We start from the raw sequence: 13,973 nt of genomic DNA on the forward strand, positions 1-13,973 counted from the left end.
CATTCATCAAGTAAGGAACACTATTAGGTAACCAGAGGCAAAGACTCCAGCATTATTTTACTTGAGGCAGAGACATTGCCTCCATAAGGCTTCCAACCCAAAAGAATAAAACCAGATCCTGGAGCAGGTTTGGGGCTCCCCTATAAAAATCAGAGCCACTAAGCCAGTCCTTTAAGAAAATCCTTGAAGGAATGATTGAATGTGACTCTCAAATGATAATTCATCCTTATACAAAGCCCTGTAGAAAGGTTCGGCCCTCTCTGGGGCAGCGGGGAACCAGACTGCCTCGCTACGTCCGTCGGGTTATTTCGGGGGAACTAGCCTGGCCACGGGGTTTCACGCCGTGGCAATGGTAGAGACCAACAAACAGCTCTATTCCGCAGACCCAGGCCCTGGGTCAGGGCAGGGCAGGGTAGTAGAGAGTCTATGGCTCAGGCCCTTCTGCAGGGGCTGATCAAACAAATGAGTTCAGGAGGCCTAGTCCCTGGCTTCGAAGGGCCTGGGGAAAAGGGGGGACTGCCACGTTGGGTGGCAGGTGGGACGCAGGCCCACCCACTCCACTGCGTCCCAGCCCGGGGCCCTAACAGCGGCAGATGGCCTGCTGCTGTGTCAGTGGAGATCCTGGCCGCAACACACTGACATTGGCTCTGGGTGTGCTGCAGCCAGACTAGGGTCGGCTGCCCCCGGGCTACTTCCTACCTCCCCCCTCTAGAGGTACCTGCGTCTGGACGGTGTCCTCCACAGAATCAAGCACCATGGGCTCTTCAGGGTACTCGGCGAGAGGTAGGCTTGGCAGCTCCTCTGGGTAGCTTGCCACAGGCAGGCTTAACAGCTTCCCCGGGGTCTGGTCAGCATCAGGCCTCGGCTGGTCTGGCCAGTCCTCGGATCGGTCGCAGACTGCAGGAGTCTCCCACCGGGAGCTAGGCCACAGGTGTCTGGCTTCTCCAGCGGCTGGGCCTCTAGTGAGCTCTGTGGTTGGGCTTTTGTACTTCCTGTCCTGCACCCTGACCTCTGGGTGGGCGGGCGCAAGCTCCACTGGCTCCACCCACTTTAGTGTCCGGAGGGGCTCGTCCCTCTCCGGGGTGGCGGGGAACCAGACCGCCTCGCTACAAGCCCCAATAGATATTTATCCAAACATATAAACGAGCAGTCCGTCTTAACATTTAACTTAAGGTTTCAATTCCAGAACTGTGTCAACTATTGCAGTACTGTACACTTTAGCAAAGCACAATTCTATCTAAAAAGGATGATCTGGCTGCTAGGGCCCTAGCCTAGGATTCAGAGATTTGGGTTCAAATCTCTGCTCTGCCACAGACTTCCTGTACCACTGTGAGCATGTCACTTAGGCCCAGATTTTTAAATGTATTTAGGCACTGCTCCACCTGGTGTTGCTACACCTAACTGACTTAGCAGCTGATCTCACTAGCACTAGTGCTATTGATGGTACAAAATTTAATGTAGACAGGGCTCAGGCATTTTTACTATGTCACAAAAGCCTGAACAGAGGCACATTGGTTCAAAATGTTCCAGTGTAGACAATGTCTTTGAGCAAATACAATTAGTACTACCCAAGCAATGAAGGCGGAAACAGCGCCTATGTGCTGCCTTTTAGAGCCCAATGCCTTATATCTACCTAGCTGTGCAGTTGAACAGAACTGCAAGACAAAATCTTTGAAGAGCAAGGCTTTTAGAAGTTACAACTTTTATGCTAATTCAAAGTTTTTCTAAACAGAGAAATATTACTTGTGCATTGAAGGTACTTAAATAGAACAGTTTAGATAACCTAACTCAAGATAGTTACTGAGTTTCCAAAGAATAAAAACAGTCTGCATCAGAAGTTAAATAGATCAAAAAAGCATTAAGTATATTTAATTTCAACTGTTTCTATTTTTTAAAATACTCACACTTTTGTTCCATTTCTTTCATTTCTTCAGGAGGAATTTTTAATTTGTCAATATGCTCTCTTACAACACTTGCCCACTTTTGTAAGGAATCCAATGCAGTCCAAGGCCTAGACATGTCTACGACCAGCATAACCAGAGTGTCCTTTAGAGAGTTAGCCTCCATTGCAAATTTAAGGAGACCTTTATGATACAGGTCACCATCCAAAATCCACACATTACATCTTGTTTGATCTGTAATAAAAAGTAGAAAATACAGATTTTAGTTTATGTCTTGTAAGTTATGCTTTTAAAATGTAGTCTATAGGATCATGGTTAGTATATTAGGGCTGGTCCACACTAACCCCCCACTTCGAACTAAGATACGCAACTTCAGCTACGTGAATAATGTAGCTGAAGTCTAAGTATGTTAGTTCAAACCTACCGCGGGTCCAGACGCGGCAGGCAGGCTTCCCCGTCAACTCAGTGTACTCCTCTCGCGGAGCAGGAGTACCGGCGTCAATGGCAAGCACTTCCGGGATTCATCCCAGAAGATCGATTGCTTACCGCCGGACCCGGAGGTAAGTATAGACGTACCCTTAGAATTGTGTTTACAGTTCTACTAATATCAGATTTCTTAGCTCCTGGTCTCCATGAGACGGTATGTAAAACCCAAGGAACATGTACCATCTTTGCATACAGTAACTCCACACTTAACGTTGTAGATATGTTCCTGAAAAATGCAACTTTAAGTGAAACCATGTTAAACAAATCCAATTTTCCCATAAGATTTAATGTAAATGCGGGGGGTTAGGTTCCAAGGAAATTTTTTTGGGGCAGACAAAAGGCATTATATACTGTACAGTACTGTACTGTGGTTGGGAGGTGCCCCTGGCTTACCGCACACAGGCACAGCCCACTAAAGGCAAGGACGCTAGGAAGCACCTTGCGCAGCAGCAGCTTCCCCCCAGAAGAACAGGCACTGACTTTGCCCGGGGATGCTCCAGGCCCGCCTCTTCCAGGCCCGCCTCTTCCCACCCCCGCTCCACTCCAGGCCTCTTCCCACCCCCACTCCACCTCCTCTCTGGAGCAGAGATACGACACTTCCCCCACTCCTCCTCCTCCTCCCCCTCCCTCCCAGAAAGTCCTATGCACTGCCAAACAGCTGTTTGGTGATGGGGAAGCGCTGGGAGTGAGGGGAAGGAGGCAGAGAAGAGGAACTTGTGCACTGCTCCCTTGTAAAGTCGCTGCTCTTCCACAGAATCTTACAAGCAGTGGACAGAGCAGGCAGTCAAACGATGTTATAAGGGAGCATTGCACAACTTTAAATGAGCATGTTCGCTAATGGAGCAGCGACTAACTTTGAAACAATGTTAAGCAGGAGGACGTTAAGTGAGGAGTTACTGTACCTTATATCTGCAATTTATCAGCCAACAAATTGGTTTCTTTAAAAAAAGAAATACTTTAAATGTATCTTAACTTCCCTAGAGCAAGTTCCTGAAAGTGAAAGCACATTACCTCAACATAATACTTAGCATTTGTGTAACATTTTACATCTGCAAGTACTTAAAAATGTTAGTCTTCACAGTATTAGCGTAAAGCAAGTATTATAGTAAGAGAATATTTAGGCCTTCAATGCTCAAAACTATCAGCTGTCCCTTAAGAGTTGAGCTAGACCAGGGCTGAAGGATCACTTTTACAACCCCGCTTTGAGCAGCCACAATCCAATATGGCTCCCTCTAATGTCTCTGCTTCTCTCTATTCGGCTATGTCTACACTACTGCGGTAAGTCGACCTATGCTATGCAACTCCAGCTACGTGAATACCGTAGCTGGAGTCAATGTACCTTAGGTCGAGTTACCGTGGGGAGTCGACAGGAGAAACTCTCCCATCGACTTACCTTAATCTTCTCGTAAGAGGTAGAGTACAGGGGTCGACCGGAGAGCAATCTGCTGTCGATTTGGTGGATCTTCACTACACCCGCTAAATCTACTCCCAATGGATCGATCTTAGCATGTTGATCCCGGCTGTAGTGTAGACATAGCCTTCTCTATGATACCCGTAAGTACTAGGGAGAGGGTGTGCCATGGCATGATGTGCCCAAACAGGCAGAAACAGTACCAGGCCTTGCAAAAGGTGGAATTACAGGAAACAGAAACCTGATTTTTTTGCAGGGGGAAAGAGAAGAGAAATGGACAGGAACACTTTACAGCTAGTCCCCTGCATCTGCAAGAAATACAAAATATCCCCTCCCAAAAATATGTATGCTCTTAAGTTTAATATAAACATTCATTTTTAATTACACATTTTCCCCCCCCAGTGAGCCATTTAAAAGTGTTGGAACATTCACAGTGATCAGGTTCAGTAAAATGAGGGCAGTTTTCCTTAAAAATCTTGTTTTTAGTGCTCATTAAGAGTGTTGGTTTGACAACATTGGATATGGAGTATTGTTTATTCACATAACAGATAAATACAGCATAGTCAGAAGTGCAAACTTCATATCACTTATCCAATGTTCCTCATCCATCTTCCTCCTCTCATCCCCACTGACTCAATCCCACTTTTGTGGTTACCCTTATCCCTTTACAGTTCCCCACAACTTCTGCCTACTTTTCTCCTCTCTACCTTGAGCTCTCCACTCCTCCCACCAGCACAAATCTAAGTTCCATGTCTGCAACCTTATGACCTCTGGTGACATTTACCCAAATCCTGGCCCTCTCTTCATCCCCACCCACTCCACCTCATATAACTATTCCCCACCATGCCTCTCATACCACCATTCTTAATCTCACACCCATCCTCCTCCTCCATATTTTCTCTTGAGATATCTACAAAGATCACAGTAATCTATGACTGTGACACACTGTACCTCGAGGGAATACCCAGCACCCCCATGTTCATCCTTGTAAAATGATTGTGTGGTATCCAATGCAAAGTTTGTCATATTGGGTGTCTTCGGAAGGCTCATGATGCACTGAGCATGGTTGTTATAGTAATTGTTATAGTAATGTTAGATTATAATTTCATGTATATAGTTATGAGGCTGAAAATGTATCCTCATGGCTTAAAGCAAGCCCAGGCAAAAAACTCTCCAAGAACAGAGAGGCAGTTCACACCTCAGCAGGGCAGGTATGGGACAAACCCAGCCCAGCCTCACAGGAACAAAGGACACTGGCCTAGGCACCAACAAAAGAATCTGTTAGACTCTGGAGGGAGTCACCCCACTTCCTTTGGTCAGTTTGGAACTGCGATGAGATAATGCTCACCTGACTCTGAAGGGGGGGGAGGGCAAACCCAAGAGGGAAGAAAGGACATGATAAAAGGGACAGACATTTGCCACAGTCTCTCTCTCTCTTCCACCTACATTTAGAGATACCACACCAAGCGAGTGAAGCGCTGATCAAAGGGGAAATCCTGGCTGAAGAGCAACCAGCCAGCCTGTGGTGAGAAGCATTTATGTTTGTAAGGGCATTGAAAGTGTTAAGATCAGCTTAGAATGAGTTTTGCTTTTATTTAATTTGACCAAATCTGACTTGTTATGCTTTGACTTATAATCACTTAAAATTTATCTTTGTAGTTAATAAATCTGTTTATTCTACTTGAAGCAGTGCATTAGGTTTGAAGCATGTCAGAGACTCCCCTTGGGATAACAAGCCTGGTACATATCAATTTCTTTATTAAATTGATGAACTCATATAAGCTTGCAGTGCCCATAACTGGACACTGCAAGACAGAGGTTCCTAGGGTTGTGTCTGGGACTGGAGATATTAGCTAGTGTTATTCGGTTGCACAATCCAAGGAGCAGCTTACATGCTAGAGGCTGTGCGTGAACAGCCCAGGAGTGGGGATTCTCACAGAAGAGCAGGGTAAGGCCGGCTCCCAGAGTCAAGGATTGGAGTGCCCTAGCAGATCAGTCCAGATAAAACCAGAGGGGAACATCACAATGACCTCTTCATATTTTGCTCCCTCCAGCTCCTGCCTCTCAGAAACTTGGATCCCTTCCTCTGCCCACTCTTACGGAGGCCTCTCCTTCTTGCACTCCCCACCCTAAGACTGTGGTGTGCGTTCTGTGCTTTTCTCCTGTTCCTGATGTTTTCAATCCCTTCCTTCTCCCCTTTTCCACTTTCTCCTCTTTTGAGCAGTGCTGCATCCAACCCTTCTCCCCTCTCCCACTCCAGGTTGCGGTCATCTACAGCAGCGGTTCTCAACTGGGGGTCCACAAGCCCTTTCAAGGGGGCCGTGGGACCCCGTGGCTGAAGTCTGATCCCTGCCCCCCTCCCCACCTTGCAGGGGTTAAAGCACGGGAGGCGCACGGCTGAAGCCCTGGAGCCTCAAGCCCTAGTGCTCCCTGTGGCGTAGAAGCCCTGAGCACATGGGCAGAGTTGGGGACATGGAGGGCATTGCCCCCCTCCCACCACTGCAGTGCAGGATCATTGCAGTCCCGGGGCAGTTCCACACCTCCCCACCCCCCGCCTCTCCCCGTTCAGGTAAGAGGCGGGAAGCTGAAGCCCGAGCCGGGAAGTGTGGGACAGCTGCTGCTCTAGGTGGTGCATGGAGCAGGAAGCAACAGCATTTCTTCCTCTCCGGCTGGTGCCCCGGGTTGAAGCTGCTCCTCAGCTCCTAGCCCCCTTTGCTTCCCCAGAGGCAGCCGATAAGAGCCCCCCAGTTCGGGAGACCCAGCTCCTTGCCTGGCAGTCCCCTCCGGGAACAGGGACCACAGGGGAGTTCTCCCAGCACACAGCCCCTAAAGCCCCTCTCCCTACACCCTGAGCTATGCCCTCCCTGCACCCTGAGTTACCCCTGCCCACACACAACCCCTAGCCACCCCCTCCTCTGCACCCTGAGCTACCTCCCTGCCTGCGCACAGCCCCTAGCCACTCCTCCCCCCGCACCCTGAGCTACCCCTGCACCTGCGCACAGCCCCAGCTACCCCCTCCTTGCAAGTTGAGCTACCCCGTCCGCACACAGCCCCTAGTGACTCCCTATCTCCACCCCCTGCCCTCACACAGCCCCTAGTGACCCCTTTCCCTGCACCCTAAGCTGTTTTCAAACTTTTTGAGCTAAGTCTCCCATCTCTGAGTTATAATTGTTGGTTGCGTTCCCCTCTCCAACCCAGACAGGCTGGGTGGCCTGCTGAGGTGAGTCAGGGGTGGAGGTGGCACTCCCTCTCTGGACCCCGCCATGCAGAGGTGGCTCGAGACCTGCTGGCCCCTGCCCTGCCCCTAAATAGAAGTCAAACTACGCCTATGCCCAAGGCCCTGCCCCGAGGCTGCTCCTACCCCCGCTGGGCCCTGGAGTCTTTATACCATGTTGAGCGGGGCCTCAGAGGGAAGAAGGTTGAGAACCCGTGATCTGCAATCCACCCATCAGCCTCTCCCACTGATTTTTACTCTTGGATCTCTCCTCTTCTCACAATCTTCCACACTCATCTTCTGTGACTTCAGCTTCCATGATGATGACCCAACACAACCCTTTAACTGCACATTTCCTTGATCTTACCTCTTCATTCAAACTGCAGCCCTGATTCAATGCTCCCACTCATCAAAAATGACATTTCACTGGACTTTGTCTTCACCAAGGACTGCTTTCTATTCTCGGTTACCAAATTCCCCCCCATCTCCTACCTTTTTTCAGCACTGTCCATCAGCCACCCCAATCCCTCAACCTGTCACTACCTGTGACCTCCATTCCATCAGTGTTGATGACTTTTCCATCTGCTCCCAGCTTCCTCTTCCCTTTTTTCCATTAATATAGTTGTTTATTCTCTCCATGCTTCCACCCTTAACTTTTTCCCCCCTCTCCTATTGCAAGGTCTGCCCTGCCAACCCCTCTGGATCACCACAACATTTGCTTCCTCTGCTCCTGCTCTTGCTATGCAGAGCATCTCTGGAGGGAGTCCCAGGACCAGTCTGACTATATCCACTATGAATTTCTCTTCCTTCCTGCCATCTTTCTAGCTAAAACAGCTCTACTTTAACTTAACTGAATCCCATGCCCACATTCCCAGCTGCCTTTCTGACACCTTTGACTTATTCCTCAAAACCTCTCCCTCCTCTAATTCTCTCTCTGCACAGAAACTCGTCAATTTCTTCCAAGAGAAAGTTAACAAAACGTGTGACCTTTCCTCCCCTCGGCATGTCTTCCCTTCCCCTCCTACAAGGCTCCTCCTCCATCACAAACTCATAAGTTTTTTGTCATCTCTCCTCTAAACCATCCACTTCCCCCAGTGACCCCATCCCACCCCCTCACAACTCACATCCCCACCTTAACCTCTTTATCTCCTCTGGCTCTTTCCCCTCACAATACAAGCATGTGTAAGTCTCTCCCATCTTTAAAAAGCCACCATTGACCCCATTTGTCTCTCCAATTACTGCCCTATCTTCATTTCATCTCTAAATTCATTGAATACACGGTCTACAATGGCTGTCGGTAGTTCCTCTCCACTAATCCATCCTAAACCCACTCCAATCCTGCTTCTTGCATTGAAACAGTCCATCAAAATCTATAAAAACCTCTTCCTCAAAGCTCAGAACCAGGACTCCATTCTTCTCCTCCTTGATCTCTAATCCACCTTTGATGCTACCAACCATGCACTTTCTGAAATCTTGTCCTCTGGCTTCCATGCTGTCCTCTTCTGGTTCTCTTTCCACCACTCTAATCACTCCTTCAGTATGTCCTTTGAAGACCCTCCTCAACCCTCCTCCAAATTTCTAGGGAGATTCCACAAGGCTCTGACCATGGGTCCCTGTCTCTTCTTCCTCAACACTTTATCCCTGGGTAATCGCGTCCACAAACACAAATGTAACTATTCTCTCTATGCTGATGACTCTCAGACCTTCTTCTCTACTCCAGACTTGTCTCCTTCTTCCAAACTAAAATCTCAGCCTTTCTTACAGCTCCTCAGGGATGTCTAGCTATGAGCTCAAACTCTATGGCTAAAACAGACTATTATTCATTCCCCCCCGTCCCCACACCCCTCTTTTCTCAATCACTGTAAACATCACCGGACTGTCACTCAGGACTGTAACCTGGGTGTAATCTTCGACTCGGACCTCGCTCTATCCTCATTTCCAGGCTACTCCTAAATTTTGCAATTTCTTTCTGCATAACATCTGTGGGATATGGCCTTTTCTATCCATCCAGGCTCTCATCTCACACCTCAATTACTGTAATATCCTTCTCTCTGAAATTGACAAATGCAATCTTTCTCCACTCATCCATGCAGACTGCTGCTGCAAAAATAATTTTCCTACGCCATCGTTTTGACCACATCACTCCTTTCCATCCCTCCACTGGCTCCCCCTACTAATGCATTAAACACAAGCTACCTGTGTTCACTTTCTTGGCTCTTCACATCCTATCCCCACCCTACTCTCATTCACTACTGAAATGTCACTTCCTGCCTCCTATCCCCATGATGCCAACCTACATCGCCCACTTGTTTGAAAATTCCAAACAAGTACCTTCTTGTTTTGTTCCAGGCTGCCCCTCATGCTTGGGAGGGGCTCCCCATAAACATCCACAAATCTACCTCAGTTTCCCACATCAAATATCTCCTTAAAACTATCTTCTGCTATGATGTCTACAAAATACTGGACAACTAGGCTACTGATGTGCTGAGACTACTCTCTACCATGCTGACCAATACTATCTCGTTGTTTCCTCACACTTTCCTGTTGGTCTGTTGTCTCGTCATATACTGTAAGCTCTTTGGAGCAAAGACCATCTTTTTATTCTCTCTTTGTATAGCACCTAGCTTAATGAGTTCCTAGGGGCTATAGTAATACAAATAATAAGTATTCTAAAGACACAACACTATTCTATTCTTGACAGTCTAAACAGAGGGTACCTATCATGATGGTTTCTGTTATGCAGATACCTGTTTATTGGGAATTGGACACACATTTCGCATAAACCAAACTGCCACTTGAAGGTAAGTGTTACTAAAGGCTTGGGCTAAATTTGAGCAAGTGACCTAGGAAATTAAAAACTCCATATCCCACTATTAGCCTGTAAGCCATCCAGTTTAGAATTAAAATCTTCTCACTGCTGAGGATACACAACTGATACTTACCATCTCTATCTTCATCATGCACATTTAAGTACAAGTATTCCATTCCTCTTCCTTTCTTGTACTCCTCTATTCCTTGAAGTTTGCCTATTAAGCTAGTTTTTCCTGCACCATCTTCCCCTAGAAAAAGACAAAAGTTAATATAGATCAAATCTCTGAGTAAATAATGTTACCTACTTACAATTTCTTTTGGGGCAAATATCAGGTAACAATGGGAGTCACTCAGCTAGAACTCATGCAATCTGAAAACATAGGTGTTTGATTTATTCCAAACATATGCATCAGCCCCAACATAACAAATACTAAACATGTCTAGTTATAATATTAATATATTTACCACCACTGTAGTTTTTCTACTGTAGTATTTTTAACGTTCCTCTTATTTCCTAGCTTAACTAACATTTTCAGAGCATTGCACAATCACTAATTATTTTTAAGTTAAATTTTGACATTCAATATGGTTTAAGTCCACAAAAGCCTAGATTTCAATTCAATCCATCAGAACGCACAGAATTATTTTTCTAATATGAACATGATAACAGACAGTAAGTATATTTTTCAAATATCTTACAAATACTATAAAGTCAACTGAAAAGTGCAGTAGTCTAAATCTTAATGTTTTGTACAATCTTTTTAAAAGCAGTTAAATGCAATGTCTTCAGATGAGAACTGGGAAAGGAAGAAATGAACAATGTTTTTCTGCAGCAAATTAACTTTCCCAAAAGTATTTCCCTGGCTGCCACTACCACAGACTTCAGGTCAGCCCTCCATCAGGGTGGTAAGCAATAATTACAAGGGCAGATTAAAAGGTGATGTGTGAAGAGGGGTGTCACAGTTTCCTTCTCTTTCCTTTAAAAAAGGGTTTCTAGCCCTTACGGTTGCAGATATCACATCAAAAACATAAACTAAGTGATGCCTATCTAAATACACATGCAGTCTGAAACAGCTCTAAAGAAGTGCTAACTATCCAGGGCCGGCTCTGGCTTTTTTGCCGCCCCAGGCAAAAAAGCCTCCCGCCATGCCCCCCCAGCGCGGCAGGGGAGGGCGGCGAGCCCGCCGTGGCTCCGCTCTCCCCGGCGCCCAGAGCACCGGGGGAGGGCGGCGAGCCCGCTGCGGCTCTACTCTCCCCGGCAGCCGGAGCGCCACGCCGCCCCCCTCCAGGTGCCGCCCCAAGCACAAGCTTGGTGGGCTGGTGCCTGGAGCCGGTCCTGTAACTATCCCATCCATGTCAGCGAAGGGCCTGTGAACTCTTCAATTCTGTAGCCAAGAGACCATGGCATTTTTTCCAGCATGACAGAGAATTTGGCATTTTTGCCACGGACGTCATCATTTTGCTGCAGCAAAGTCATTTTTCCCCCTCTCTTTGCCCTGCTAGGACCTGGCACTTGTTCAATTTCCCCACAAAGGAGAGTTAGTTGGAATGAGTTCTCCACCTCAAGGTTGCAACCAACCCACACCTCCCATACTGGGAAATGGCTGTAGTATGGAAGAAGTTGAAAACCACTGTACTACTAGGGTTACCATCCATCCGTATTTCCCTGGACATGTCCGGCTTTTGCGTCTTTAAATAGCCGTCCGGGAGGAATTAGTAACAAGGTTAAAAGGTCCGGGATTTTTACCCCTCCCCTCCCCTGCCTCCCTCCCATGCAGAGTGCGGCGTGGTGATTGGGCGGCTGGGCCCCGGCCTCCACCTGCCACCCCCTCCGCGCATCCTCCCCCCCCCCTCCCTGGCTGAAAGAAAGCAGCACGCCCCTCTCCCCTGCCTGCTTGTGCACATTCCTACCCTGCTCCAGCAGCAACTGCTGTCTGCTGCCCCAGGGTCCTAGTGCCCCCCCATCAACTAATGGCAAGGCAGGCTGCCCTTACCCTGCCCTTCCACCCTAGCCTTGAGCCTCTCCAACGCCCCAAACCCCTCAGCCCTAGCCCTCATCCCCCTGCACCCTAATCCTCTGCCCCAGCCCTGAGCCCCCTCCTGCATCATGAACCCCTCATCTTCAGACCCACAGTCCTCACCCCTGAACCCTCTCCTATCCCCAAACTCCGTCCCAAACCTCCTCCCCCTTACCACACACCCACTCCTGCCCTCAAACTCCCTCCCAAAGCCTGCACCCCTCACCCCCTCCTGCACACCCACCCCCTGCCCCAGCCTGGAGCCTGCACCCAGCACCCAAACTATCCCAGAGCCTGCACCCTGCACCCTAATCCCCAGCCCAGGACCTGCACCCAAGACCTCCTCCCCCCACCCAACCCCTCTCCTAGAACCTTAGGCAAGTGGGGGGGGGGGGGGTTCTGGGCACCACCAAAATTTCTACAAACCTGCCACCCATGCGGGCAGTCAGGGGACAGGCAGGGTCCTAGGGAGGCAGTTAGGGTGGGGGGTTCTCAGGAGGGGGCAGTCAGGGGACAAGAAGCAGGGGGAGTTGGGGGTTCTGAGGGGGGAAGTCAGGGGGTGGGAAGTGGGAGGGAGTGGATGGGGACGGGGCAGGGCTAGGGCAGGGCTCCCGCCCCCCAGTATCCTCTTTTTTAATTGTGGAAATATGGTAACCCTATGTACTACAGAGTTGCCTCTGTGGTAACAATTGTGAGCTGAACTTACTAGATTGGTGTATTTAGTATAGCATGATGACAGGGTTCAGTTGGGACTTGCTAAAACTATTTGACTATCATTGTAGGACAAACTTCCTGAAGTCTGTCCTGGTGGCAAAAACCTAATTTTGGAACGTATGTCTGATGCAGTACTAGCAAATAATGGAGATAGTGTTCAGCGATTGAGGGAGCATATTCATTATCTTGTGTACTGAATGAATCAGTGGTCCCAGAAAACAATGTATGTAATCATGAACTAGACTGCAGCATAACACTTATAATTTTCTGGATCCCAGCCCAGAGAGTACCCTCCTGCAGGCTAAAGGATACTTTGATGGGAAAGAGCAAGCTAGCAGGCAGCAGCTCATAAGGTCTGGGAGCATACACACAGTGCAGCTGAAATGGTCTGAAAATAAAGGAAGAGTAGAAAAATTAATCTGTTGCATGTGCACAAGAAGATTTTGAAAGGATTATAATTCTGATAAATCCATCCATTTTTTCATGGAGAGCAGAAGAGACATTTCTCTGACCCCAGGACTGTTCCTCTGCCAAATTTCAAGTCATGCTCCAAACCAGAGGTGCAAGAGCTGTTTAAAAACATTGAAAAATTAACATTGGAAGCACTACCTACCCTTGCCTCATTATCATCCAGAAAGAGAACAGATATGGAAAAATTAATCCAGAGTGGTTAAAGTTTGGCAAAATTATAAGCAAATGAAAACAGGGGATTATAATGGAAAGTGTGAGGAAATACTAGCCATAGGCATTATTTCACAGGTAATAAAAGGAGAAACTTATTCCCTCCCTCAATCCTGAAGCGCAACAGTCTGTGCTTTCATCAAAATGAACTAATCCAGCCATTATTTTCATGTTTGGTTCAACAGAAAAAAAACATAAGGAAAGTTTGTGGGTGAAAAGAGGTGGTTACTGTATTCACCATGAGTGACGTTCCCAAGTTCTGAAGTAGATGACACAGATATGCTGGATATGCTTGGAAGGGTATCAAGCTCCTCCTCTCAGAATATACAATAGCAAAATCTTACTTTCCCCTTATTGAGGATAAGAAAAGATTTTTATTTGACTGATTCTTGCTTTATCGAATGTCTTCAGAATCTGATTTGTACTCACGTTGAGATAGCCTCTTATCTATTTTTCCCTTTTAATACAAATTGAACCTCACTACTTTCAGCCTGTGAACATTAGCTCTTTTATTAATGTGCAATTTTATTATCTTGTCAATTAATGTGATGTTTACATTGTCATTGCCCTATCACACTATCTGTGGATTTTCTTTTATACATTCTATGCTATGTAATGTTTAATATACTATGCACTAGAACGGGGTGGCCAACCTGAGCCTGAGAAGGAGCCAGAATTTACCAGTGTATATCACAGTAATATGTCAGCAGCCCACCCCCGCACCCCCATCAGTTCCA

At 47.4% G+C, this 13,973-nt stretch overlaps 1 protein-coding gene across 1 annotated transcript in view; it reads right to left on the reverse strand.

Moving 5' to 3' along the window:
* Window positions 1–13,973, reverse strand: part of DYNC1LI1 (dynein cytoplasmic 1 light intermediate chain 1) — a 59,169-nt gene that overhangs the window by 29,918 nt on the left and 15,278 nt on the right. The window contains exons 3-4 of the mRNA XM_005278700.5: window positions 9,955–10,071; window positions 1,905–2,135 (exon numbers count right to left, since the gene is read on the reverse strand). Coding sequence (XP_005278757.2) covers window positions 1,905–2,135; window positions 9,955–10,071 — 348 coding nt within the window. The remainder of the gene's footprint in view (window positions 1–1,904; window positions 2,136–9,954; window positions 10,072–13,973) is intronic.

This window comes from Chrysemys picta, chromosome 2 (assembly GCF_011386835.1).
Source record: "Chrysemys picta bellii isolate R12L10 chromosome 2, ASM1138683v2, whole genome shotgun sequence".
Lineage (NCBI taxonomy): Eukaryota > Metazoa > Chordata > Testudines > Emydidae > Chrysemys > Chrysemys picta.